At 36.7% G+C, this 26,292-nt stretch overlaps 1 protein-coding gene across 9 annotated transcripts in view; it reads left to right on the top strand.

Moving 5' to 3' along the window:
- The window catches only part of LOC136252358 (uncharacterized), a 64,769-nt gene that overhangs the window by 23,639 nt on the left and 14,838 nt on the right, over positions 1 to 26,292 (top strand). For 3 of the 9 annotated variants that reach the window (XM_066044795.1, XM_066044823.1, XM_066044830.1), the window contains one exon: positions 2,021 to 2,553. In XM_066044795.1, coding sequence (XP_065900867.1) covers positions 2,021 to 2,262 — 242 coding nt within the window. In that variant the 3' untranslated portion in view covers positions 2,263 to 2,553. Of the gene's footprint in view, positions 1 to 2,020; positions 2,554 to 15,769; positions 16,140 to 16,734; positions 17,029 to 17,380; positions 17,462 to 17,510; positions 17,820 to 18,693; positions 18,760 to 18,807; positions 18,931 to 20,548; positions 20,645 to 22,223; positions 22,749 to 24,108; positions 24,184 to 24,251; positions 24,351 to 24,616; positions 24,674 to 25,804; positions 26,222 to 26,292 lie in introns of those variants that run through there. The other 6 variants (XM_066044797.1, XM_066044812.1, XM_066044799.1 and 3 more) reach the window with 5 other exon arrangements.

Below are 26,292 nucleotides of genomic sequence, written 5' to 3' on the forward strand. Positions count from 1 at the left end.
TCACTCTAATACAACAAAATTAATATTCTAATAGAACAGTCACAAGTTACTCTGTAACTATCCATGCTATAACAACAAAACTCAATAAACTAGTATAAAATTGTTAATTTAAAAATGAAGTAGGGATCTATGCAATAAAAAGTAGTGAAACAAGAGATGAATGATGGTATTACAGCATAGCTCAGTGGGAAAGTCCCTACTTTAGCACCAGGCCATATTAGCTATAATTTTGTTCAATGCCAAAGTAAGGACTTTCCCACTGAGCTATGCTGCATTATCATCATTCGTCTCTTGTTTCACTACTTTTTTTTGCAAAGATCCCTTTAAATTAACAATAGTTAAAATACTACCCAAAAAAAGAGAAAGTAACATACAAACTTCTAGTTAAGCACAAAAATCCCTTACATGCAAAAACTTTATGACCTGCACAAGACCAATAGCAGTCCATAAACTGTAACTCTTAATTAAATATTGGATGTAATGTACATACCTAAAAGTGATGTGGTTTGTATGCTTTGATTTGTTGGATGCAATACACCAGATCATTTCCTTGACAAATAGACATCTGCCTATATAGCAAAATGTTCTAAACTCCTACAGTACCTATATCCTTGTGCTACAGTTCTGTATAACATAATACTCCAAAACTTTAAATCTCAAAGTATGTAGCGATACCTTATTATATGTGAGGCACATGACCAAAAGTCTGGCCACACCGCTGCTTCCAAAGACAGAATAATTTACCTGATTAGTTTTAAGCTTTTATTCAACCATGCATATTCCATGAAATTTAAATGTTAAATGCTTGTTGTCATAAATGAATTTCATGATAGCTACATAGTAATCACTCATGAGTTTGATAGACATGTTTATATGTGCCACCTTCAAGTTTTAGTTTGTTCATAGGTATTTGGATGCTTATCTTAGTTGGAGTTAAATAATAGTTTAGATGACTATATTCATAGGTATGATGAGAAGATGCCATGTTTGCAATGTAATATAAGAAACTTTTAGAGTGGATAGTTTTGTGCACATTCTATTAAAAGCTCGCCGCCTTGGTTTCAACCATCGCGATTGCGTACTTCAGAAAGTGAGCAGTGTATATAAAGGTTATAATATAATGTAGATAAAGGGTTAGAATAAAAATTTAGCTTATTCCATTATTCCACTATTCTATATAGTTCCTTTTCTGGAATCCCGTTCCACTGTAATGGAGTTAAATGACCACTATGATCTAAAACTCTAGCTTGAAACCTTCTTGCTCATGTGTGCAATGTGATGTAATCATGTGATAATTATAATGACTGCAGACAAGCAAGTCTTTCGTGAAAAAAAATCATCGCTGCAGTAGCCGTAATGAAATCATGAAGGTTTTTGAGTTCAAAATTTTGGGGCTTTACAATAATGTGTTCCTAAACTTTCTTTTGATATAGTGTTCTTTGTATGCAAGTCTATTTGGTTTCAACATAAAGAAATCAATTAGTATAATACATTATGTAGACGCTTAGCTACAGTACTTGTTATAGTATGTTCACGTTGAGTTGAATCCTCAAAAACATTTAATAACTCATGGATGCAATTACACACGATCTTGAAATTTGGTTCATTTGTAGTACTGCTTGACCCGCTAAAAATATTTCAAAATCTTGTTGTTTAACTGTTTGACATAATATTTACGGCCAATCAAAATTTTCAAAATACATTTCCTATAGGGAAGCCATATAAATGCAGTATCCATTACAGCTCTTTCCCAGGCTTGTAATGGAGCCAAACCCTACGTGTCTGTTGTTGACACCTTTGCTGTTACCAATAATCATCCGGTTGGCTGAAATGTTAACTCTGTTGAGAAAAAACCAATTTTAATTTGTAGCCATTTTTCAGGATTCAGCTCAACGTGAACATACTATAGTTGCCATCATAAAATTAATGATTGTAATTGTACAAATGAAATTGACAAAGTTTTATTAGTGCTTTTATTTAGCATGTTCTAATCTGTTGTTCTTAATTGTACTGACCCTAGAATTACTACATCCTCCTCTACTTGGTGTTGTTGATGGACCCATTGAACAAGCGGAAGAAAACAATGCTGCAAACAATCCTATAGCTCAACTATTATATGGATGTATATGGCTTGCATCAGCGTATAGTGCTGGTGGATTAGAATATGCTGCTGGTGGTCATATGAACAATGATGGTGTGGCAGCAGTTACTGGTGCAGTATGTGGGACAATCACTGGGGTAGTACTACAGTTCTTCTGTTAATTGTTTATTCTAACTATATTTTTAATTATGCATAATATTACTGTATTACAACGTTCATACTGAAGATACATATATAAATGTGTTTGCTGAAAGCATACACATCCCTTTGTGATGCTACTCTACATGCTACACAGCAGGTATATATGTAATCCGAAAGCAAAAGATAATGGCTATAGGTATACTTAGTTAAACAAAAATAGTAATTTTTGTACTGCATGCATACAGTAGCATATAACTGCACAGTCCAGTGTTATTTTATTGAATTTATTGGCAAACCATGTGATACAAGAATGGTGGCAGTTCTGAAGCTCAGAAGGCTATACATTTGTTTGATGTAATAATTATTATTGTTTGCATGGAAGCAAGTGAAAATAAATTGGGGTACCCCAGACCCCTTCTACTTACTACGGCCATATACATGCCGTAACAGGTGTAGAATATCCATGGCATGACTGGGAAGAGTATCATCATACTATATCTCTATAATTATATTACACTCGCCACACATGCATGTCTGTGTAAATTTTGCATAATTTATGTAGACAGCTTGTGGTGGTGTTCACACACATGAACATTAACATATCCTGGAGCAGGTCAGCAGGCAAGTGGAGGGGTATACTATGCATGCCAAAGCGGAAGTAGTTGTGGTTAAACATTCACCCAGCAGCTATTATATATATAATATTTGAATGTTGTTATAGCATCTGAATTGTCCAAGTGGGTTGTATGTAGATCATTCATTGACATACAATGTGGTTTTGTTTACAATAATCACTGCTTGAAGGTTCTTAGTTTACTAATTTGTTAAGATGCCTTACTGTAGTTATACTGATAGTAAAGTGTCAGTAAACTTAAGTATATGGAACATAATTATTTTACTAAGTTTTAAACTCTCAGTAAAACATCAGTGAATGCGGGTTTACTGAAAAACTACTACAATAACAAACAATTAACTGTTCCATATACTGGGGATATACCACTGTAGTAAACTAAGATACTTCAAGCAGTGAATTGTTGTGAATTTAATTTGGTATGTAATATAACTGATTCAATTTCAAACACATATTGTAATGACTACAGTGAATGCTATTTTGGGGGGAGAGCATAATGCCTGAGTCAAATATGCTCAAATTTTTGCCAAAAAATGTTTTCAGGAATTTCCCAAAAATTTCACCCATTATGCTCTTTCAGTGTTCCTATCATGCTTGCATTATGCTCCTAGGTTATTTACCAACATTCGTTACAACTATCTTTGAACATTTTAATCAGTGAATGCTCTATTAGAGTATTTTACTATAAAGTGACTGTTCTATTAGAAGGTATCAATCTAAGGTGCTATGTACAATGCATTAAAGTGCTCTATTGCAGTTTCCACTGACTGCTCTGTTAGGGAATATTGATCTATTTTCATGGAATTAAGCTCCATAGTTTGAAATGTACACCTAATATGCCAGCATTATGCTCAGGCATAATACTCCAGCCTATTATGCTTTTTATTATGTTGGCATATTTGACGAAGGCCTAGAGAGCACACTTCAGAACCTACAAATAGTATAAGCTGTTTTTAGGACAGTGTGATAAGGCCCTTACTTTCCTTTTCATGCATAATGTTATTGTGTTCATCTCACCAATTCTTTGTGAATAAAGATTAACGTAATACAATTAACTGACTACATCATGATTTACAGCAGCACTATGGGTTTTTGGCATTTCCTCAATTTTCAGCCTGTTATGCTTTTATTTATTTGGGCTAGATGCTTTTATTTTGTGTTTGCATCTTCGTGCAGAAATTCTTCATATGATAATCCTTTTAATCACTGACACTTTCTGACAGTACACACTACACATCATTATCAACACGATAGTCACTATCAGAAGTAGCACAGCTAATACAACAATTGTAGTGATCCATATAATGTTTGAGGCTACAAGTGTAGAATAGATGCTACCGTATGCAAGGAATTTTTGACATAAGAAAAATTTGACAAATTCAGATTTAACGAATAAAATGTTGACAAAATCAAGAAATTGTAGACAAAACCTGAGGCACTTATAAACATTTGATGAATTAAAATTTAACTAATTAAACAAATATTTCTGACGTCAAAATTTCCTTGTGTACAGTACATTATCTCCAAATTTGTACATACTACTTGAACAGTTAGTTAGCGAAGAGGATGCTTGAAAAATTAATGGAAATTGAACTTTAGAGAATAGCTTCTCTGATATGGCAATGATATTATCATTTCAGCTATTTCTTAAATGGCTGTCAACTTTGACTTCACATCTTTTCCAACGCTGAAGGAATTCTTTTATACTTTGTATCATAGCCTTATGACATGCAAGGATTCAAATATGCACAAAGCAGGTACTGACATTCAGAATACCATATGTTCTAGTGGTGACGTGTAAAGCTTGAACATCTCAACATTTGCAAAGTTGATAATGTTTCAACTAGACTTTTATTGGGAGTTTACTGTCCCCATATTAACTCCTGCTACTAACATTGCATAAGTTGACAACAGAGGACCAGAAACTTGTTACTTTTCATACCCTATTATTTTCTTCTGATTTTAATTATACATAGCTACTCCAAAGTATGTTCAATGGTTCTTGCAATAGTCTGCATGTTCTGCAGATATTCAATTTGTTTGAGTGAGCTGCAATAAATCATAAGATTTACACTGGATGCAAGCTGTTTTTGACAGCTGTCAGCACTATATAGAATGGTCCAATGCAAACACTACAACTACATGTTGGATAAACATGTGGTGATTCTTTGCAAAATATTAATATCTTCAAATTAAACACAGCCTTAAAGTACATAATGCTTATGTAAGCGGCAATTTATTGTTATCATAAATTACCCCAAAAGGATGTATCTATATGGCTTGTCCTATAGGATTATTTGTAACTGACATGCCTTCACATTCCATTAAAGGACTTCAAAGCGAAACAGAGACTCCTATAAGCAGTCTCCTGGAAATAGCAATGGTAGGCCATTGTGTATATGATGCCATAATTGATGTGAACTATAAGGGAAAAGGTTGTGTTGGTAAAAAATTGCATACAATACCTTCTCCACTCAAGTATGTACCAAAAGAAGACATGAATGAAACACATTGACAAAATTCTATGAAGAAATCTCATAAGCAAATTGAGTGATGACAACATTGCTGAGTTTATATGCCTATACCATTGACAGCAGGAAGAAGAATAAGCTGCTGACAATGGTGAGGGTGAGTATTTTGCTGCAAGTACTGGCTAGGGATATAGGCCAATAATTTACTAGTTCTGTTCTGTTTCCTTTTTTTTGTAGATAGCTAGGTGTGATGTTTGCTGATTTCCGATCTTGAGGTAGTTGGCATTGGCCAAGTGAGGATTGAAAAAATAAAGGTAAGCAATGAAGTTGCTGTTTCTTAGGAGGAATACCATCTCCTTTATTGGGTTAATCAACAGGCTAAAAATGCCATCTACCAGTTTTGGTAATAGAGAAGATGGAGCTCAGCCTTAGACAAGGTATTCAGAAACATAGGGAGTACTAGTATCTTGTATGATGCCAGAGGGTAACAGCAATCTATAATATTATGAATATGTTAAGTTTTATAGAGATCAGCATGTCATCCAATAATATTAATTTCACTTACCACCACATAAATACACATAATTTTATCAAAATTACTAAATGACTGTATAATATTCAACAAGTTACCTGAGTTTATTCTACGTGTTGAAAGTGATGTCTGTACTGATGATGGTACTGGCGTCGACACAATTGATGGTAACTGTGACACGGTGACTACATTGTTATAAGATACATGGTAGTATAACAGTTATGTATTAAATATTACTAAGGAAAATGGACACACTCAAAATAATAATTTAAACAACTGTTAGGGATTTAAATACATCTGCTGTGCACTTGTAGATAATCTTCGCAATCAAATACAACTCCACACATCCACTACACCTTGATCACGAACATACATATTTAATTCTCTAGAACAGTACTACAGCCAAACGAGCTAGTAGGTATATAATGGACACAAAAGTTGTGAGAGGGATATAATATACTTACAGCACATAACCACTGATTTGGGACCATTCAGTGGTGTATTGAAGCTGAGGTAGCAAAGTTGGCTGGTATGTTACTATGATTATGGAGTATAATTATATTGTGTCACTGATCAGGTCAGAGTCATGATGTATGATTCAATTTGCTTTAGTTTCCATTTCCAATACATTTTTTTTATCCACATGTATCATCTTGCTAACTGTTATGGTACAGTAATTATTGTGTCAGCCAACATTAAATCATGTAGTGTCAATTGTGTCTAGACCTATGGGATGAAGTTATTTCATTATTTACAGAAAATGACAATTGATAGCTTTATTTTCAAATAACTTATTTATAGGTGATTGCGATTTTACATGAGTTCTCAAACTTGTCAAACTACTGGCTACAGCATGTGATCTCACATAGTGTTCACCATAGGTGCTAGTAATACTTGATCTGTCAGAAGTAATACCTGGGAGAGTATAGCTACGGTTAAGCTATATCATATGTGACCGGATTTGCGAAAAGGTACCTTTTTCACACACAAAATTTGACCCATTTTTTGATCTTTGAAGCTTCATAACACTTTAGTCATTGCATACAATAGCCTGAAATTTTCCATGTGAGCAGCTGAATTATTTGGCTACATTTTGAAACTAAGAGCAAGTTGATTAGTATAATTAGTCAAAAGTTACATTGTTTTGTTTGCTCAAATGTAAAATGTGTGGAAAAGGTACCTTTTCGCAAATCCGGTCACATATTTCCAAGCTGGTTGTGGCATATAATAATTGGCTCTTTCAGTAATCATTGCTGTTGATACTTACCACAAACGTTTTAGATGCTACACTTTAGACAGAGTTCTAAAAGCTGAGAATGCAGCATCAATAAAACTGTTTTTGTAGATGCCGCAAATGATCTGCCTTGCCACTTATACTAAATAGCTTTATACACTGTAAAAATTAAGTGTGGCAAATAGTAAACGTCACTGTAAAGTCTTAGTGACCATCACAAAGAAATTGCAGTGACATTTACTGTTTGCCACAGTGTTCATCACTTAGTCTTTTACATTTGTATGGTATCCATTCAAGGACAATACCAGAGGTGTTATCTTTAAATAAAAGTTATGGCAATACTGCAGGGCCATAACTAGCTGATCATATAGTTATTTTACTGTAACAGTTATCTTCTTTGTCCCTTTATGTTACACAAGAAGGAATCTGGCAGGTAGTACCTATCAGATTTTGGCCATGTAAAAATGTTGTATGCATACTTTAGCAAAAATGTAATAGAGCACTCCCCAATAGGGAGCCATTGGAACCTCCCTCCAAGTCTCCTTGCATTGCTATAGATGTGAGTATATGTGCATACATTCTTTATACATTTCTTGCAAAGACGATGATCCTAAGGTAACTGTATATTAACTATATGATTACTTATGGCCTATGACATTGCCATAAACTGTTATTCAAAGATAATACTAGGTATTGCCCTTGAATGGATACCATACAAAAATGGAAAAAATCTTTTGCACTCAGCTAGCTTTACTGCAAATAGGGACCCACAGAATATGCTGGAATAATTACAGGAATAGCACGTGGGTGGTAAAAAGAATCAGGAGCAATTTCAAAATAATGTAATGATTTTCAGAAATAATCTTGTAGTATAATATAACTGACACCGTTCAACACTCCCAACATAAAACTACTTTTAATAGAACATTCACCTACCCAGGAAGTCATCCAAATCTAAAATGACTGCTCTATTAGAGTATCTCATTCTTTAACTGCCTATTAAATATTTCCTCTACGGTTGCAAACGAAAGTAGAGAAATATGGTCAATATAGAAGTGATATCACATTAACCATTCAGATATATAGTGAGCATAAATTCTGCAGTTATAATTGAAGATAGTTAAAATCACCTGATTAATGTTACTTCACCTTCACCTTATAATCAGGTTTTCTACCAGTCATTTCTGGGGTACCACAAGGTAGCATTCTGGGGTCATTATTATTTTTAATATATATATATATGATCTCTCATCTGCCGTCAAGTTTACTCAAGCATTTTTTTTTCGTCTATGATACTAAGTGCTACAAAAGAATTAAGGTCATTGTGGATGTAATTCACCTACAAGAGGACATTGATTCTGTTTTTTCTTGGAGTATAAGAGGCAATCTACTACTCAATTTATTCAAGTGTGTATTTTACAATTTAATCCCAGTCAGTGTACATCTTATCGCATTAATAACTCCACAATACCACCTTCCACTTCCCACAAAGATCTCGGAGTCTTCTTTTCATCTGATTTGAAGTGGAGTTGTCATTATGAGTACATCATTGTCAAAGCCCTCAAAACTCTTGGCTTGCTCCGCAGACAGTTAAGTACTAGTAACTGCATTACATCAGAAAAGATACTATATACGTATATCCATAGTGCGATCTTGTTTACTATACTTTTCACCTCTTTGGAGGCCTCACCTAATTAAAGACATTATTTTACTTGAGCACGTACAGTGGAGAGCCACTAAGTTTTATACTACAAATCTCATTTGATCAAGCTTGGAATGCTACCTTTAATGTATGTATATGAACTTGCTGACGTCTTGTTTATTATTAAATCACTCAAGTTCACTAATAATAGCTTCAACATACTCAATTTCATATCTTTTAGTAACAATCCTACCAGATCATGTGGCTCTAAACTTCATCACAAGTTTTCTTCTACTAGCTTAATCAATAACTCCAACTTTTATAAATTACCCAGATTATGGAATTCGCACCTGGTGATTAATACCTCTCTCCCTATCCAGCAAATCAAAAGCTACTTAAAAACTTATTTTTGGAATTATTTTGTCAACAATTTTAATGTAAACAACAATTGTACCCTCCATTACTTGTGTCCCTGAAGTGCTCTAAACTCTCCTGCCCTGTAAATTTTAATCATTTATGTAACTACGTTTGTGTTTTTGTTACATGTATGTTGTCTACATGTACTGTAGTAAAGTAATTAACTAGTATTATAAGTAATTAGTTTGGGCAGTTGACACATGTTGCCTCAATACCACCACACTACTTTTGTACAATCACCATTTTAATTCCGTAATCTTGCACATCTGGTATTGTAAAGCAATAATAAACAAAATAATGCACCTATCAGTGTTAAGTCCCTACCCCTTAGTATGGGATATGTGGGGATTTGACAATTTGCAAAAGCCCCACTACTGGGGCGTAGCCAGTTGTCTAATCCCCTAGCAATCTCCTCCCCCTTGCTGCAATTCACTAGTCACATGTGCAAGCAAGTGTGGGCTGTGGCCTGCACACTAGCCTGTACTCATTTTATCAGTTTAAACTTGGGAATCAAAAGCCCCACTACTGCCTTGGGGAAAATCCCCATACAATTCCTTATTTTATCCCATGAGGGTTACAGGTGCATAAAGACTATTAAATAATTATCTCTGACTGCATTGGTACACACTACCCAACAAAGTGTATTCATCAAACATACTGTTGGAGTGAGGTGTTGATGCAGGAAAAACTGGCAGGAAACCTGTAACAACATGCTAACACAGCTGACCTATACACACATTAAAGTGAATATTGATCACATAAAGAGGACTATATTATACCTCTGAAACACTATTATAGGTTCTGCTTTATGATTTCTCAACAACTATGCTATATAGCATGTGATGATAAATGTCTTATTGATTATTAAGACAATATATTAGTATAGCAGTGTAGCCCCCAAAATTGGCAATATTGTGCACTTTTTCATAAAGCCACGAAACTTTCCACATAAACAATGCTCCCCATGACATGCATTTTAAGATATAGTGCCATCGCTGAGTTGACCTTTGGTGACTTTTACGGCCATTTTTGTACAGAAAGTTTATCATTTTTGTCTTTAACTCCCTGAGGCAATAATTAACTTGTTAAAACATGGTACCAAACAAAAGATCTTGCTGATAGAAACAACTTGGTTTTTATTTGAAGTCAATTGGTGATTTCATTACAAAGTTATAATCATTTTTACTAGCTGCAAAATTTGATAAATTTACCTACCCTTGAGGTGTGAATTACATGTGGGCAGATAATTATACATAAATTTATCAAATTTTGTAACTAATAAAAATACTCACAACTTAAGAATAAATTCACCTATTGACTTCAAATAAAAACCAAGTTGTTTTTATCAGCAAGATCTTTATTTTGGTACCATGTTTAACAAGTTAATTATTGTCTCAGGGAGTTTTTAAAGACTAAAATGGCCGTAAAGGTCACCATAGGTCGAATCAGCGATAGCACTGTCTAAAAATACATGTCATGAGGAGTACTATTTATGTGGAAAGTTTCATGGCTTTATGAAAAAGTGCATGATTTTTTGGTTGTGCTGCTATACTATATCGTATACAAACAGGGGCCTAGACTCAGGGTTACCATACACTGATAGCCAGAGTGATCAGTGCAGGAGCCCTGCATTACTTAGCTTACAGTACAAAATTAACTACACAGTAACAAAGTTCAGGTCAAATGCTGCAGCATTATGCAGTATTGACCTGAATTTTGTTGTGGAATAGCTATAGCTGTGCTGCTATGATTTTAGCTCGGTAAGCTGTGACCTTTACCTTTGGCAAAAACATGACAAGTCTATTCAAGGATTATGGTATATCTACAGTTCAGTAGAAACATTTGAGACGGTGACGTAACGTACCATTTCCCGAGCCGCCGCCTCCACAATGATCGCAAATTGGTCACCACCTTAACCAGACACGTAATATACCAAACGTACTCCATCATCTCACATGTCCTAGTTAATGTAAATTACCAGCTTTATATAGCAGTAAGGAAACCCTGATAGCACACGTGATCCAGACTCTTCTGACCAAAATCAAGGCCGGTCAGAAGCCCAGATAATGGCTTGCCGGGATATCGGTATAGTTCATGGCCTTCCCTGTTCACCATCTGAAAGGCATTTTAGCAGGCCTCTCAACCTGGAAGCAGATCTGGTCGTGAGAAAGCCAGCCACCCACCCCCATGCAGCTGTGAAGCCTACCATCTTTATGATGGGGCTCGTGCACATACATTTGTTTCAACAAAAAAAATGTTTAAAAGGCACAACTAGCTAGCTATGTGGGTGCAATACTGCTGTTTACCGCAGCTTATAATATATCTATGCTATAGTGTAGCCTACTCTACTATAAGAACCTACTATCTTTGCTCCATCGTTGAATCACGTGATGTCAGTCGTTCGACTTGTGATGCACTAGTTCAGCAATAATTCGTCGTCGAAATCACCTCTCATTGAACAATCAGTATCGGCCAGCAGTGGATTCGGTGTTCAGCACAGATTCTCCGGATAATGCACCTCACCAGTGACCTCACAACATGCAACAACTGAAATTAAGCAATAAACATTTGTAATAACACCACTGCGCTGGTAGGATTATTTCACCTTATTCCTCACCTTAAATGTGTGCTGAATCTTTTTTCCAAAAGCATTCACCATTGAGTTTGACAGCGCATTCACTCGTGACACAGTCAAAAACACGGAAAACCGCCAAAAATTCCAGCTCAAAATACAGAGGCGCGCCGATATTCTGATTAAATGATCACGTGATACCTGGGGTACAGATGTTTTGAGCCCTATATAAATCAAAGAGATTTAGCGTGTCTTAGGAAATTTTGCTGAAAATCGTGAGATCAACAAGTGGTCGTGATATCAAGGCTGAAATCGTGTGTCTCACGACCAAATCGTGATAGTTGAGAGGTCTGATTTTATTTTTATTTTTTTATTTTTTTTATTTATTTATTTATTTATTTATTTATTTTTTTATTTTTTATTCCGGCCCTAATGGCACTCCCATCCTCCCCGATCTCTAGCTAGAAGTTAAACCTAATTTAATTTAAAAAGCAGAAAAAAGAAAAAGCAGCTAAACCTACAGAGCCTACACAGGCCTACAAAAACAATCTGATTTTAGTCAATTCCTGTTTGGGTATGCACCTGGGATTTCCCCGCGCGTTTCTAGGGTTTCCAACTCAAAATAAGAAGGTGCTCCCTTTTGTTGTTTCTGGTGATTTTCACACAGACTGACCTTTAAGATAAAGCAAACAAGTGCTAATTTATTATTGGATTGCTTGTAGCATTGGGTATCAGCATAAGTTTAACACACAAAAGCATACAAAAAGTGGTCACGTGACCAAACATATCATAATAGTTAAATTGGGCAGCTTATTAGAAAATCACTATATTTTATTATTTATTACAGGTAATTTATAAGGCTAAACAGCCTGTTACACCTGAAAAAAAGTACAAGTAGACTAATTACATACATTTATACATAGTGTTAGATGAATATTGGTCAATCAATTTCTAGGGTGACTAAAGTCACAATTAGTGTATTTTCTTGCCTTACAATGATGACTTCTACATCTTGTAGTACTATAGTTAATGCTGCTCCTCCGCGCCAAAGGAGGAGGTCCCAACTCTACATATAAACAGGATAGGCCTCTGGTGCTGGTCCGGCGCCGGAAGTAAATACGTCACGATGACGCGTACCAGTTGATACTGTATCTGGCATGCCGCATATCCGTACCCGTGTCACGTACTGATGTACCGTTCTATAGTACTAGCTATATCCTTGTTGGCTTGGGTGATGCCAAGCCCAGACCAGCACCTGTCACAGCATGCTCTTATTGTATATGTGCATTCGCGGTGCAAGGTCCAGTTTGCGCTGTCCCATTGCTGAGGCACCGATTGCTGTGCAGGTCGCTGAGGCCCATATGTAACTGAGATAATTTGTTTTTGTTTATTATGTACTGTTTTATCTTATGTCATTAATTTGGATTTGTAAAAAATAAATAAATAAATAAATGCAAAAATTGTATAGAGTACATGCTGGACGCTAAACTCGGTAGTAGCAATACCGGCCACGCACCACACATTACTATAGCATAACCGAGGTGGGTGGGAGGGATCACACAAAACGCCAGTGAAAATCCCGCCTAAAACCACGAGGTAACTGATGCGCATGTACAGAAGCAGCTCCCCGTATACTATCATACAGAAAATTGCATTGTCTTTGCAACTACCGGCCATGCGCGGTTTGAGCATGCGCGTGTTTTGAATAATAAAACGCGCGTAATACCGGGTATAACCATAGATACATTAAAGAAACACATCCATTCATTCCATATAAGTTGTCAGTTTACTTGTTTGGCCTTGTTGGTAATCCTTTGGACATGCTCATTCCATGAAAGGTTGCTCTGAAATTGTTACGCCAAGGTATTTGGTCTGAGCAGCTTGGGCAATAGGTACAGCTTCAATGCAGTAATTAAAGACAATGGCGTTTTTCTTATTGGTAACTCTCAAGAATTCACATTTGCTGGGGTTAAACTCCATCTGCCAAATACGTGCCCATTGTGCGAGAGCATCTAGGTCTTCTTGTAATGCATGACAATCAGATTCAGATTTAATGTAGGAGTAGAGTAATACATCATAGGCATACAAGAGAGAACCATCATTAATAATTGATGAGAAAACATGCATGATTACAAACAAATTATATATTATGTGTCCTCGGACAACATGCGACCACATGTCTGACCAACAGTGGACAGCAGTGGGCATGGCAAGGAAAAAAATAATTATAAATTTAGGTACAAAACTAAAGTTACAGCTTAAATTTTAATAATATTTATACAGATTAAAAACAGTCCGGGTTGATTGTCCATTCTTTAGAGTTCCTACCATAAAATATTCTCTGTGAAGCAGAAATTGAGGCACTGGCCATCTTGAACAAAAGATTTCTAGCACTTCCTTTGGAAAATAGGGATACTTGCCTGGTAAAATTTATCACATCCTTAATTGCAGCAATAGAACTAGGTTGAAAATGGCCCAAAACACTGACTTCCACAGTTCTGTAGCAGTGAGGAATCTTCAAACGATCCAATTCAGCCAAAAGCTGTACATACTCAGGTTTATAAAGTTTGCGGTTGTGTGCAGACTCCAAATGATGTATTGAGTCCAATGGACATGTAAGCTCTATAATGCCCATCGATGCAGAGTGTCTGTTATAGATGACAACATCGGGTCTGTAAGGAGTGACTAAGACATTGGAGGGGATGGTTTCAGGAGGAGAGTCATTAAAACGATGTCCCTGCAGGTCCGCATAGACACTGACCATCTGGCAATCAGAAAAGCGAGCAATTAACTGAGAAAATAAAGTGAACAGTACTTGATTATGTCTATAGGTGTACCTTTGTTGGGATAGTGCTACTGGGCAACCACCTAAAATATGAGCGGTAGTTGGCCGGTTAGAGTCACAAAGGGTACACTTGGCACCACACTGTATGTGCCAGCGACGCAGGTTAACAGCAGTAGGCAGAGTGTCCGAGGATGCTCTCAACAAGAAAGAAAGTTGCCCAGGGTGAAATCCAGTCATTAACTTATTCCATGTTCTGCAGCTAGTTTCTAACCTAGCAGAATCCAAAAATTTGCATTGCACAGTGAGTTGATTGAGATGGGCTTCACTGTCAGAAGTAATTTTACTAGTCAAATCATCCTTAGCTCTCTTGTAAAGAAACCGTGCTGATGGCATATCGGACAATTGGCTTTGGGCAGCCGACAATATGGAATAATCTTGATTCTGGAACTGCAGAAAATCATTACCAAGATGGAGATGCAAGCCCAATTCCTGCAGCTGAGGATCAGATGATGCACAGATACATGAAAGCAAACTAAGTTTTGCCTCTCTTGACACACAAGAGACACTGGGGCAACAAATTCCCGGATAGTATAGGATTACCCGAGTAGCATTCCTTGGAAGCTGCAACCATTTCTTAAGATAACGAGTGACCATAGATTCGAGTTGTTTAATAGTATGGTTAGTGATTGCATCAACACATAGATGGAATCTTAACAGTGACAAGATGTAATTCCTATAAATCCAGAGCTTATACTCTCCCCTAACAGGAAGAGAATCAGCAGCTGTTAGTAAACCGGACAGACGAGAAGTCATATTCTTGTTTGCAATAGATTTGGTAGCTGACAAAGACACATCAATTAGTTTTCCCAGAAATTTTGTGCCACCCTTAGTAATCAATTTTGTGGTCCCACCTGATAACGGAATTCTCTGTGACAAATGTTTAGAGCCATCAAATAGAAATGAAACGCACTTTGAAGGCTTAAGTGTTAGATCCAAGTCTGCAGCTTTCTTGTCAATCTCTTGGCTTTACTTTAGAGCGTACTATATACAATAGAAAGAGAAGTGGGGCTAGCACTGTGCCTTGAGGAACTCCCGATGTTGTACAAAACTGATTGTTACAACACATTTACAAGAAGTCTATGGGCAGCAGGATTTATCGTTTAGCGAGGAAGTGTCTGGCCTGGCGACATACTGTACTACGGACGGGGTGGAGCATAAGTGCTAATTGCTATCACGTGCGATAAGGGGCGGGACTAATTCGCTGAACAAGATGGACACAGGGTACACAGTGGAGTACGAAGCGTTAACTACGCTAAACGAGGACTTGTGTAACGCGTTACCGATCAACGACTTGTTCCCTAGTTTGATCAGCAAACGGGTGATCGATTTTAATGACAAGGCGGAAATATGCAGCGAGTCCAATGAACGACGACGAATCGACATGCTCATATCAAAACTAATCGGGGGAATGAAAGCTGGAAACAATGAAAAGTTCTACAAGTTCATTGAAGTTATGAAGAAGTCCCCAAAGTGTACCTTTCTAGTTAACAGAATGGAGTTATTGATCAGCGAACACCAACGCACCGAGAAAAGCACTCAACTTTCAACGTCAGGTATGATGTGTGTTCAGCCTAAATGATACAATGATTTGTCCTGGCAGCTCAGTTGTATGTGTTTAAATCAGTAACATTTCCTGCAGTTGCCAACTACATAGCTACGATCTATCTTTATTGGAATTTCACTGTGTATCGTGTAATTTTAGTGATTGCTTTAAGCCTGACACCAATAAAGAGACTAAGAATAATAACATTTAACATAAACTTGATTGTGGGTTTCTCATCCACCCATACTACTCAAAATAGCAATGGGCGGATTTTTATTTTTTAATAACTAGACAGCTCACATGACTCAGAGTGCAACTTTCTTGGTCTGCTGTAGCTAGATACTGCTTTGAAAAGCTGTATTCAGTGACTAATGGTCCCAAAATTTATAGATGCTGTACTGAATTGGAGATGCAGGTGGGGATGATAAATTCATTTATGTAGCCTAACTTGACTCCATGAAGCTTGCTTCATTTATTTGCTTTGTCTTTATTAAAATGGTATTAAAATCTCTAGGAAATACATAAGAATTAGTAGATGTATAAAATTGTAAGATATATATGTGTATACTATATAATTTTTTTTTTTTTTTACACTATATATTCAGATATTGACATGAAGTTGGTACACAAACATGTCATTCCGAGGATCAGTGCAGAGTGGGAGACAGTCAGTGCCTACCTGGAGTATAGCGTGCAGATAAAGAACTCCATCAGGGCAGCACACAGAGGATTCCCCAAGGAATGTTGTGCAGCATTGATAGAGGACTGGATTGGTAGTGATAATGGAGTAAAGCCAAAGACGTGGAAGAAGCTTATTGAAGTTCTCAGTGAGATCAGTGAGCTAACACTGAGTACTAAACAGATAAAGGAGTGTTTGTACCAGGCGGGAGTTTTGGGAGGTTTGTATGTACACTTACCTATGTTAGTTAGTTAGTTGAAAATTGTTACAGTAACAAATCCCTTCAGCTAATTTTGTATTGTAAATTTTCTGACTTGCTGATCTTTTATGTACACACACATACATACGTACATACTTATTTCAAGTACCATATGCTATTAGCCAGAAAGTTTGGTGAATTTGTCGCGATAGGATTTTGGCAGAAAAGGTTTGCCGATTTTGTTAGTAGCTGATGCAGATTTGTATTGAACAAATGATTAGGCAGATTTTTGTTTACAGCTCACTTTTCAAATTCACCAACTTTCCTCCCACCAAACTATCTGGCTATATAGTAATCTGATGTTTTGTAACAGGCCAGAAGACTTCACATCCTACAAACAAAGGTTTTGTTGACTTGGAGACTACCTCACAAGTAGTCCAATCAACACCATCAGGTATGTAATGTTACGTGCACAAATTGTTTTTATCATTAACTACGTGTAGTAGACTATCATGACTATTATATCGATGATGAAAAGATACTGGAGTTACAGAGGGAACTTCTCACAACTAACACTGCCTTCATTGTACATAGTCTTAATCCTGATGACATTGTTGATCAGCTGGTCTCCCATCATCTGGTGGGTCATAGTGCTCGTGAGCAGTTGAACTCACACTACAAGACTCCTAGTGAGAAGAACAGGATCATTGTGGAGCAGGTGTCCTCCGGTGAACCAGGGGCAGTAGATAAGTTCTGTGAGATCCTAAAAAAGAATAAAAGAACAAATCATATCAGTGAAAAACTAAAGAAAGGTTATCTTATAATGTATCATGTATTTCATATCCTGAAACATATCAGTATAGATAAAGATAAGACCCTGTTGTATAGTTTTATTGTTTCAAAGAAGAATCTAGTGTACAATTTCAAGGACAGTTCTTTAAACCTACTGTACTTAACCAGCTACTAAAATAATATGTAACACTTGGAGTCTATTTTCCTAATACCTGTGTACCAGTTTATTCAGATAATGAGTTTGTTATCATAGACAAAGTCACTTGTCCCATTCTCCAGAGGACGCTGTTCATACATATACTCTAATCAGTAGCAGATCTGGCAATTTTCAGAGAGGGCTTTAGGTTCAGGAAGTTTTCAATAACTGTGATCCCACTGCATACGTATATAGCTAGTCCAGCTGGGGTTGTTAACTCAGTTTATAGCACAGTGGCATATAGCTACATCTATAGTGAATCATAAAAATCACTCCAAAACATTGTTTCATAGTTGAATCTCACTAATCCAGGCCTTCGCAGTTTGAAGCAAAACAGCACTAAAACAATAATAATTTTTAGAGGTGCTCAACACGATTCAATGCCATAATGTCATTTTTAGTGATTTAAAAGGCAAAAGTATGAAGTTAGTCCAGTAGAAAAGGTCCCAATGTGATATACTATGCATAATTGTTGGTGATTTTATCACTCGAACGAATCATAGATAAATTTGGGGCACACGCACTTTTCAGAGGGGGTTTCAGCTGAAACCATTGCAACCCCACTGTATCTGCCACTGCTAATAGAACATACCACAACTAAGAAAGTAATAGAACAATCACTTCTAGTATTCAGATAATTAAAATTCTAGTCTTGTGTTTATTACTAACACTGTACTGTGTTCGCTCACCTTTAACAGAATGGAGGGCACTACTCAGTCAAAATTCGACGAATGACGATCACCATGTATCATCACCATTAGGTGGTTAGTGTTATAATATTGTGATGTGTGATAAATGGTTATATCCTACAGCAGCACCAGTAGCCCCACCCATCACTACACATACAAGAACTCATCCAAGTGATCAAGGTGCTATTACTCCAGGAAGTGATCAACCTGCATCTCAGTCCTACCAGTGTTCTGATGATGATATAGGTATGTTTTGTGTATAAGTATACAGCTTTTCCTTTCACCATGCAAAGTACTTTATTTCTTTCTTGTACTGCAATTCATTGTTAGTGTTGGGACAGCTGTATTATGTGAATTAGTACTTTGGCGCAATCGTATGGGAATATGTATACTGAATAAGAATGTATTATTTTCTGATAGAAACACCACATTTGCTTATTAAGCACTTATCTTGATTATAAGCAGGGTGGGAGTTAGGGGGTTTTCTCAAAGCCTGGGACATTAATAGACTTTCCTATTACTCTTTCCATTGCTGCAGCTGTTCTGTTGCTTCAAACTTAAGTTTACTATATATCTAAGTGATGAAGGAAGGTGCTACGGGTGATTATGTGAGTAAGTTCGAGGCTACCTAGGTCCAGTCATGGATTTTTTCTCCCTTCTCCAACTTTTCAAACACACCTAATGTAGCTAAAGTCTTTGAGCAGGCTGTAGGACCAGGTGTCCTACAGACTTTCAGCACTTGTGCTTTAAAGCATTAATAAATAAATAAAAAATAAATAATCCGAGTGAGCCAGCATGCATACATGGTACATCTGTTTTTCAAGTATTTTAAGCTTGACTATTTGTTTATATATAGTCAACACACTGTATAAAGTCTTCTATGCTTACCGTTACAATAATGGTGTTCTACCACAATTCAAATTCATTAAACGTTGTCAAAAATGCTGGAAAGAAATAAAAGTCTCAGCTTATATACAAGGAAATATGGTATGTTTACTCGTTCGTGCATTTATTTAGAAGCAGTGAACAATTCAAATGTACGAGTGAAATGCTTGGAATAGTCTGTGAATGCATAGTGTATGTATAGCTACCAGTCTGAATCACATGAGAACTGTGCCATCATCTGTTAATGTAGTCCATTGCCATGGCTGGTACCATTACTATTTGTAATGTCCCATCTGTTATGCTACATTAGTGCATATAGGTACTAGGGTTGAATACAAATACATCCTCCGAACGAACTCCTACATTTCATTATAGCTGTAGTACAATCATTGTTGAGACCAGAAAATATGTAAATGGCAACTTCCACAATACTTGTGCAACTGGTTTAACTTGTTAGTATCCATGGTATCGAAGCTTTGGTGGGGTAAAGCAGCATTTGAATGTTATGAGACCGAACAAAGCTTTGAACTATTTGTCTCAAATATGTACAGGTTATTAATGTGTAAATTAAACTGTTGTGCTTAATATGTTCTTAACTTTATTGTGAGTCAAACATGCTGTTGTGACAGCTGCCACTACTATACTACGTTGAAAGCATGACCAGATATGAATGCCCCCTTATATTTGTGCTGCAGTCTAATGGCTGTTTACTGTATTGACGAGTTAACTGTTATAATATATTTTGACTAATGTAGTGAATATCATTAAAGATCTGTTTAGTTAATATCATTGGTGTAGTAACGTAACTGGGTAAAGCATGGGTAATGTACCACTTGCAGTAGGGTATATATGTGATCACTTAAAATAGTCTGTTGAGGTGTGATGGTTGAACAACTTGCTGTGGAGATGTTCAAACACCACAAGGCATAACCAGAATAACTGTCATGCTCTTACTGCTTGTCCTTGTCTTATTGTACAGAGACAACAACTCCAGTAACAGAGTCAGTGGAGGGATATTGGAAATCTACTGGAGCAAAACCAAACCGTGTTGAGATCATTGGAGCCAAACATAGTGGTATGTATACATATAGGAGTGCTTTGAGATATATTTGTGCAGTATGACTATGTATGTACATACAGCAAAGCTTAATTTAATTCTTAAGGTGCCAAGGACAAATGTCCTTACATGTTCACAATTGTAAGGATATAGACTTTAATTGTACAGACATGAGCTATAAGGAATACTTTACACTGCTGGAATTGGAATAGGGAGTTTCCATGGTACTGCTTTCATTACTATGATCAAAAGTTTTGAGGTTAACTACAACCACATAGCTGCAAAGGGTAGTTGGAAACGGCGGATACAGTCAGACATGGACGCGGACACGGATATTTTTAAAATACACTTTTACATTTACAAAACAGTTATTTTCATACCTAACGTTGTTTTACAGCAGCATTTGCTTCCAGACCCAGGCGTCAATCTTGTCATAGCACTTCTCCATTTATAAGCACATTTGTGAAGGATTATAGACTAGCACTCTAAAGACCATATACATAGTGTTGTACATGTGCTCTAGAAATCTAATTCAGTGTCATAGAGATTAAGCTGGTATGCCCCAACCTAATGTCGTAGGCCAGGTCCTTGAAACCCTCAACACTTGGTATAAGCACCTGCACCTTATACTAAAAGGCGTAACATTGTGGATTTGGCCTGCTAATGGGGCATACAAGCTAATCTCTACAATTATATAACTCTGTGTTAGACTTTAGAGCATGTGTACAACACTATGTGGTCTTTGGCATTCTGTGGAGTGCTGCATGGTCTAGTCCTTTGCACGTGCGCTTATAAATGGAGTGCTTTGACAAGATTGAAGCCCGGGTCTGGAAGTGAAGACTGCTGTAAAAACAACGTTAGGTATGAAAAATAACTGTTATAAAAATGTAAAAGTGCTTTTTGAAAATGTCTGTGTCCGCGTCCATGTCCACATCGATCGTATCTGCCTTTTCCAACTACCCTGCATAGCTGTAACATATCAACATTACACTAAGGGGAGGTGGCATTGGTTAATCTTTGGTTGGGAAAATGTAGTATCTCTAGCAACCAAGTGACAGTTATTGTTAGCACTACAAACAAACATGTACACAGCAGCCTTTATGGTACCACTATTGGTTTTGCAAGGACATTTCAAAACTCGTTATGGGTTATGCTATTTGTTGCGGATTTTGTCAGTTGACTGACCGGTAATTTAAGGCCTGATACAGTGGAACCTTGGTTATCCGAACCCCTTGGGACCAGTGGTGGTCTGAAAAATCCATGTCTCTGAAATTGTGTATATAAATATCCACAAAGAACATTAGTAAAAAATTTAGTATTATTCAACTACCCTATTAGAATAGTCACCACTCTAATAGAGATGTATAATGGTGCATTTTTTACACTATAAGCTTTTATCTTTTAAACAACATGTATACAGTATTTTGGCTTAGCTACCATTGATGAAAGCTGTGGCAGCCACCTAGGTTAAAAGGGATGATGGACTGTAAACCCAGCAATTCTAATAGAGCAGTCACTCTATTATTGTGCCTTACCTATAACAACTTCTTTCTAACTACACCCTGTATCACATGTTATTATTATGTGTACTCCTTAGCCTTCATCATGTATGCTAAAGAGGATCATGATCCTAATGGTGATCAAATGTTGATGCTCAGTGATGTGTTACGTCATGCTGGCGTTGACTGTGATATTGACCTCTATCACGTTAATGAGAACATACAGGACTGGTCCCATTGGACATCACTGTCTATACATTACTGTGCTGCTAAGAAGGATTGCATCTTGTTGGTCTGTTCACCAAGGATGATAGCCTTACTAGAGGAGACAGGTGGTAACCCTCGTATCAACATGTGCGCTGGTTACATTGATCGACAGACTTTACGAAATCTTATTCAACAATACACCAATAGTTTCATACCATTGATTGACCCCACTGTATCAAATGTGGTACCACCAGTCTTATCAGGAAAAACTACTTATCATCTTTCCTTCAGTAGGATACCACAAAACATTACAATTGACCAATTGCTTGATCATCCTGACTTTACATCATTGAGAAGCCTCGTGGCTACTCTCAGTGGTCAACAAGAGAACCCTCCACCAGATGTGGGCCCAGCTGGTAAGAATTGTGTTTGTGTAGCATATTTAACCCATAAAGCTGCATATATGTACAGCATATTGGCTGACGCTGAAATGCATAGGTAACATGTGTTTAAAGAATGGCTTCTAAACTGCCCACTTAGATGTTATTAACCAAAACCATGTGAAAATTGTTCATTAGGTTACTTTTGTGAGGACAAAATTGCAGCAAAAATCACTCACTTGTCATCTCTATTTCCTGATCGTTCACATGCATTTTGTCAGTAGCCATGTATAAAATTGCTCGACTCACGTATAAGTTTCACATACGTAGCATGATTAGTCGTTGAATTGGGAAATTCATAGGATTCACTGTGAAGAAGTTAGCAACTGTTTTGTGACTAAAGGCCCCACTTCAAAACAGCAGAAAAAGTTTTCTGGGCACAAGGCTAATGAGTTGTCAGTTCATTGAATTTTACCATGTTAAACTATATACAGTAATAGAACAAGGTACTATAAGAAGTACTTTTGTAGGACAATAGAAAGCATAGCAAATACGGACAGTGTTCTATGAGGTACGTACACACTGTACATATGTAATAATTTGCCTTCCTAGAACTTTGGCCTTATCCTTTAAAACCTTGGGCATACTGGTTTTTTTTTTCTTATTACATCACAAACAATACTTTGCCCAAAGAAGTAACGGTACAGAAGTTACAACACTTTGTTTAAAACAGCTGAAATGTCATTTTAGTTGCACTTTTATTAATACCGATTGTGTGTGGCTTAAAGGGTTAAATTTGTTAATACTTTTTGATGTGCATACCTGTAATTCTCACACTACAAGCCAAGGCACATTTTGATGGATGCATGTGTGTAAATACCATGCATTGTGACTAAACTGTAACTATAGCAATGTAATTTGGTTTTGCTGTGATAATTATACAACTTCAGTGCCGGTTTATAATTACGTATACAGTTGCAGTAAGCATGTACAACTCAGTTATTGTATGGCCTAAGACAATTCCATCCATACACTCTTTGTACTTTTTTCTGCTTTGATTGAATGAATACTTTTATATATAACTTATACATACATCATTGTTTGTAACAGTGATAATAATGTGTGGATAATTGTAATACTTAAGTAGTATGCTTCACATATTCCAAGCCTCAGTTATTTGAAAACCTCGATTATTTGAATGCCGAAAGTTGACTGTTTATTTTGTTATTAGTGTGTGCTCTATTGGACTAATTGAACGCAGTTATAATTGTTAATCAATGGCTTCAGTTATCCAACACTTTGGCTGACAAACTCTTGTTACAAAGGTGGTTGAATAGCTGAGATGGATCAACTGTGTTTATGTAGTTATTGTCAACTTAACTTTTTCACCTCCTAGCTAATCTTATGACAGTACAGCAACCACCTCAAGACCACTTTACAACCAACCAATATGTCCAGCAGTTACCACCAGGTAGTGAAAATATGTCAATCAGCATTGTGTGTTGTATTAGAGTGTATTGTTGTGGTCACTGTTAACAGGTACACAGTCATCACAAGAATTTGTGATAGTAACGAATACACCAAAACCTCATCATTTACCACAAGATACAAGTTCACTGCAGACTGATGCAAGACGAGGTAATGTCAAGTGTACCATTCAAATGTTATGTACAGACCTGTATGGTCGAATAATTTTGCCATAAAAATAGTAGTGTGTATGTATAATCTAGAGTACTGGATTAACTCGAATAGTAGTAAACTCAGTTGGTGTATTGTAACTGAATTGTACGAGTGTATACGTGTTCTGAATTAGACACTCTTCCACGTTGTATAAATTAATGAACTTTTGTTCATTGCACTGAACAGTATGTTGTGTGCTTACAAATTGATTTTTAAATCTACAGGATTAACAGAGAAGGATGGGATAGCTAATCAGCAGAATGGTCAACAAATCCCACCAGGTATTCTATGTAAGAATAACAAGTAACACGTGTGACCGTGTAGGTGTGTAATCACTGGTGATGTAGGCACATGAGAGTTTTCTACAATTTAATAACATACATTGCATTGTACCACATTTGTACTGTATTTCTGTTTCGTTCAGGAACTTTGATAGGTTCTATTATATGACTAGTTTATATGACCACAGTGCATACCCAGATAACTTATGCAATTGATGTGTGTGCACATATTGACAGGATTTTTGCTCAAAATTATCTCTGCATTTGGTCCCTTATAAGCACCAGGAGCTCATCAAATCCTATGGACAAGGTAGCATGTAACTTCGTACACTACCAATACTACGGGTGAAATTCAAACATGGCGTCCAGTGTTACTATGTATATAATTGGTTAAATCATTCTTACTTGCAACAGGGATACACTGAATGGGCTGCTACTCCATCATTTTGTGTGAAGGTAGCAAAGCTGCTTCACACAAGATGATGGAGTAGAAGATTGTGGAGTCAAAGGTAATGCTTGGAATAGTCAAGCAGAGTAATTTCGCATGATCAGCGACTGTAGAAAGACTATCCTGCTAAGCCTGTGCTACTATTCCTCCATCATGCCATTGAACTTAGTTTCTATAGCTTCACTTCGTCGTAGCAGAAATGTGACATACTCGAGCATGCACCTCTGCATATTATCGTATTTAAAAGTTACTTATTATAGTACATGGCAGCCATGTTTCAATTTCGCTGTTTACAGAGAGTTACATGCTCCCTTGTCCATAGGATATAGAATTCGATGTGCTCCTGTAAACACACATGATTATATAGCAGAAAGTTCAATTAGTTTACCAGTTAGATGAACAGACTGACAGTCATGCAGATTTTTCAGTTTTTCACTAATGTATATATGCTTAGTTAGGCTAAGGCATTTAAATTACGAGGTATCCACATACTGCCACCCTCAAGTTTTAATGTAATCAAAATCTGTTGGATAGGCAATACAGGCAATGATTAAGAACAAATCCATGCATATACTGTGTGTATTTCACAATTTTATTTCATTGTACTACATGTATGTTTGTACAGTACATAAAGTAACAATTTTGTTACACACTTAGTCAATATATCTCACTCTGTTCAACAGGGCCTCCACTACTGAAACGTTATGATTTAACCCAGCCACCTTCAACTAATGTCCATGATTCTAAAGGACCAAAGCCACCTTCAGAAAGTGTTACAAATTCTACTACTGATACCTTTACACAGTCAGAGGGTTATCCTCCACATGATGAGAATGGTCAGGATAAAACAAGCTTAACAGATAAAACTGACCAACCTGAGAGAAAAGACACAGAACTGGAAAGTTCTAGTGATGATGACTATAAGGAATGTGACAATGATGATGGTGGTAGTGAACTGGTTGAGGCACGTCATCCTTCACTGGACCAGACTCCATCTGATCAACAGGAAGAGCCTTCCTCTAAGAAATCCCATAAAGATACTACACCTCAACCGTCAGTTACTCCATCGTCCCTTGGGACTCCTAAAAAACCACCCAGCAGTAAGTGAAGAAGTGGATAGATTTGCTTGAATGTAGATATTCAGCTACATACTGTATGTATGTTGCTTGCA

The sequence above is a fragment of the Dysidea avara genome, chromosome 1 (assembly GCF_963678975.1).
Source record: "Dysidea avara chromosome 1, odDysAvar1.4, whole genome shotgun sequence".
In the NCBI taxonomy this organism is placed as follows: domain Eukaryota; kingdom Metazoa; phylum Porifera; class Demospongiae; order Dictyoceratida; family Dysideidae; genus Dysidea; species Dysidea avara.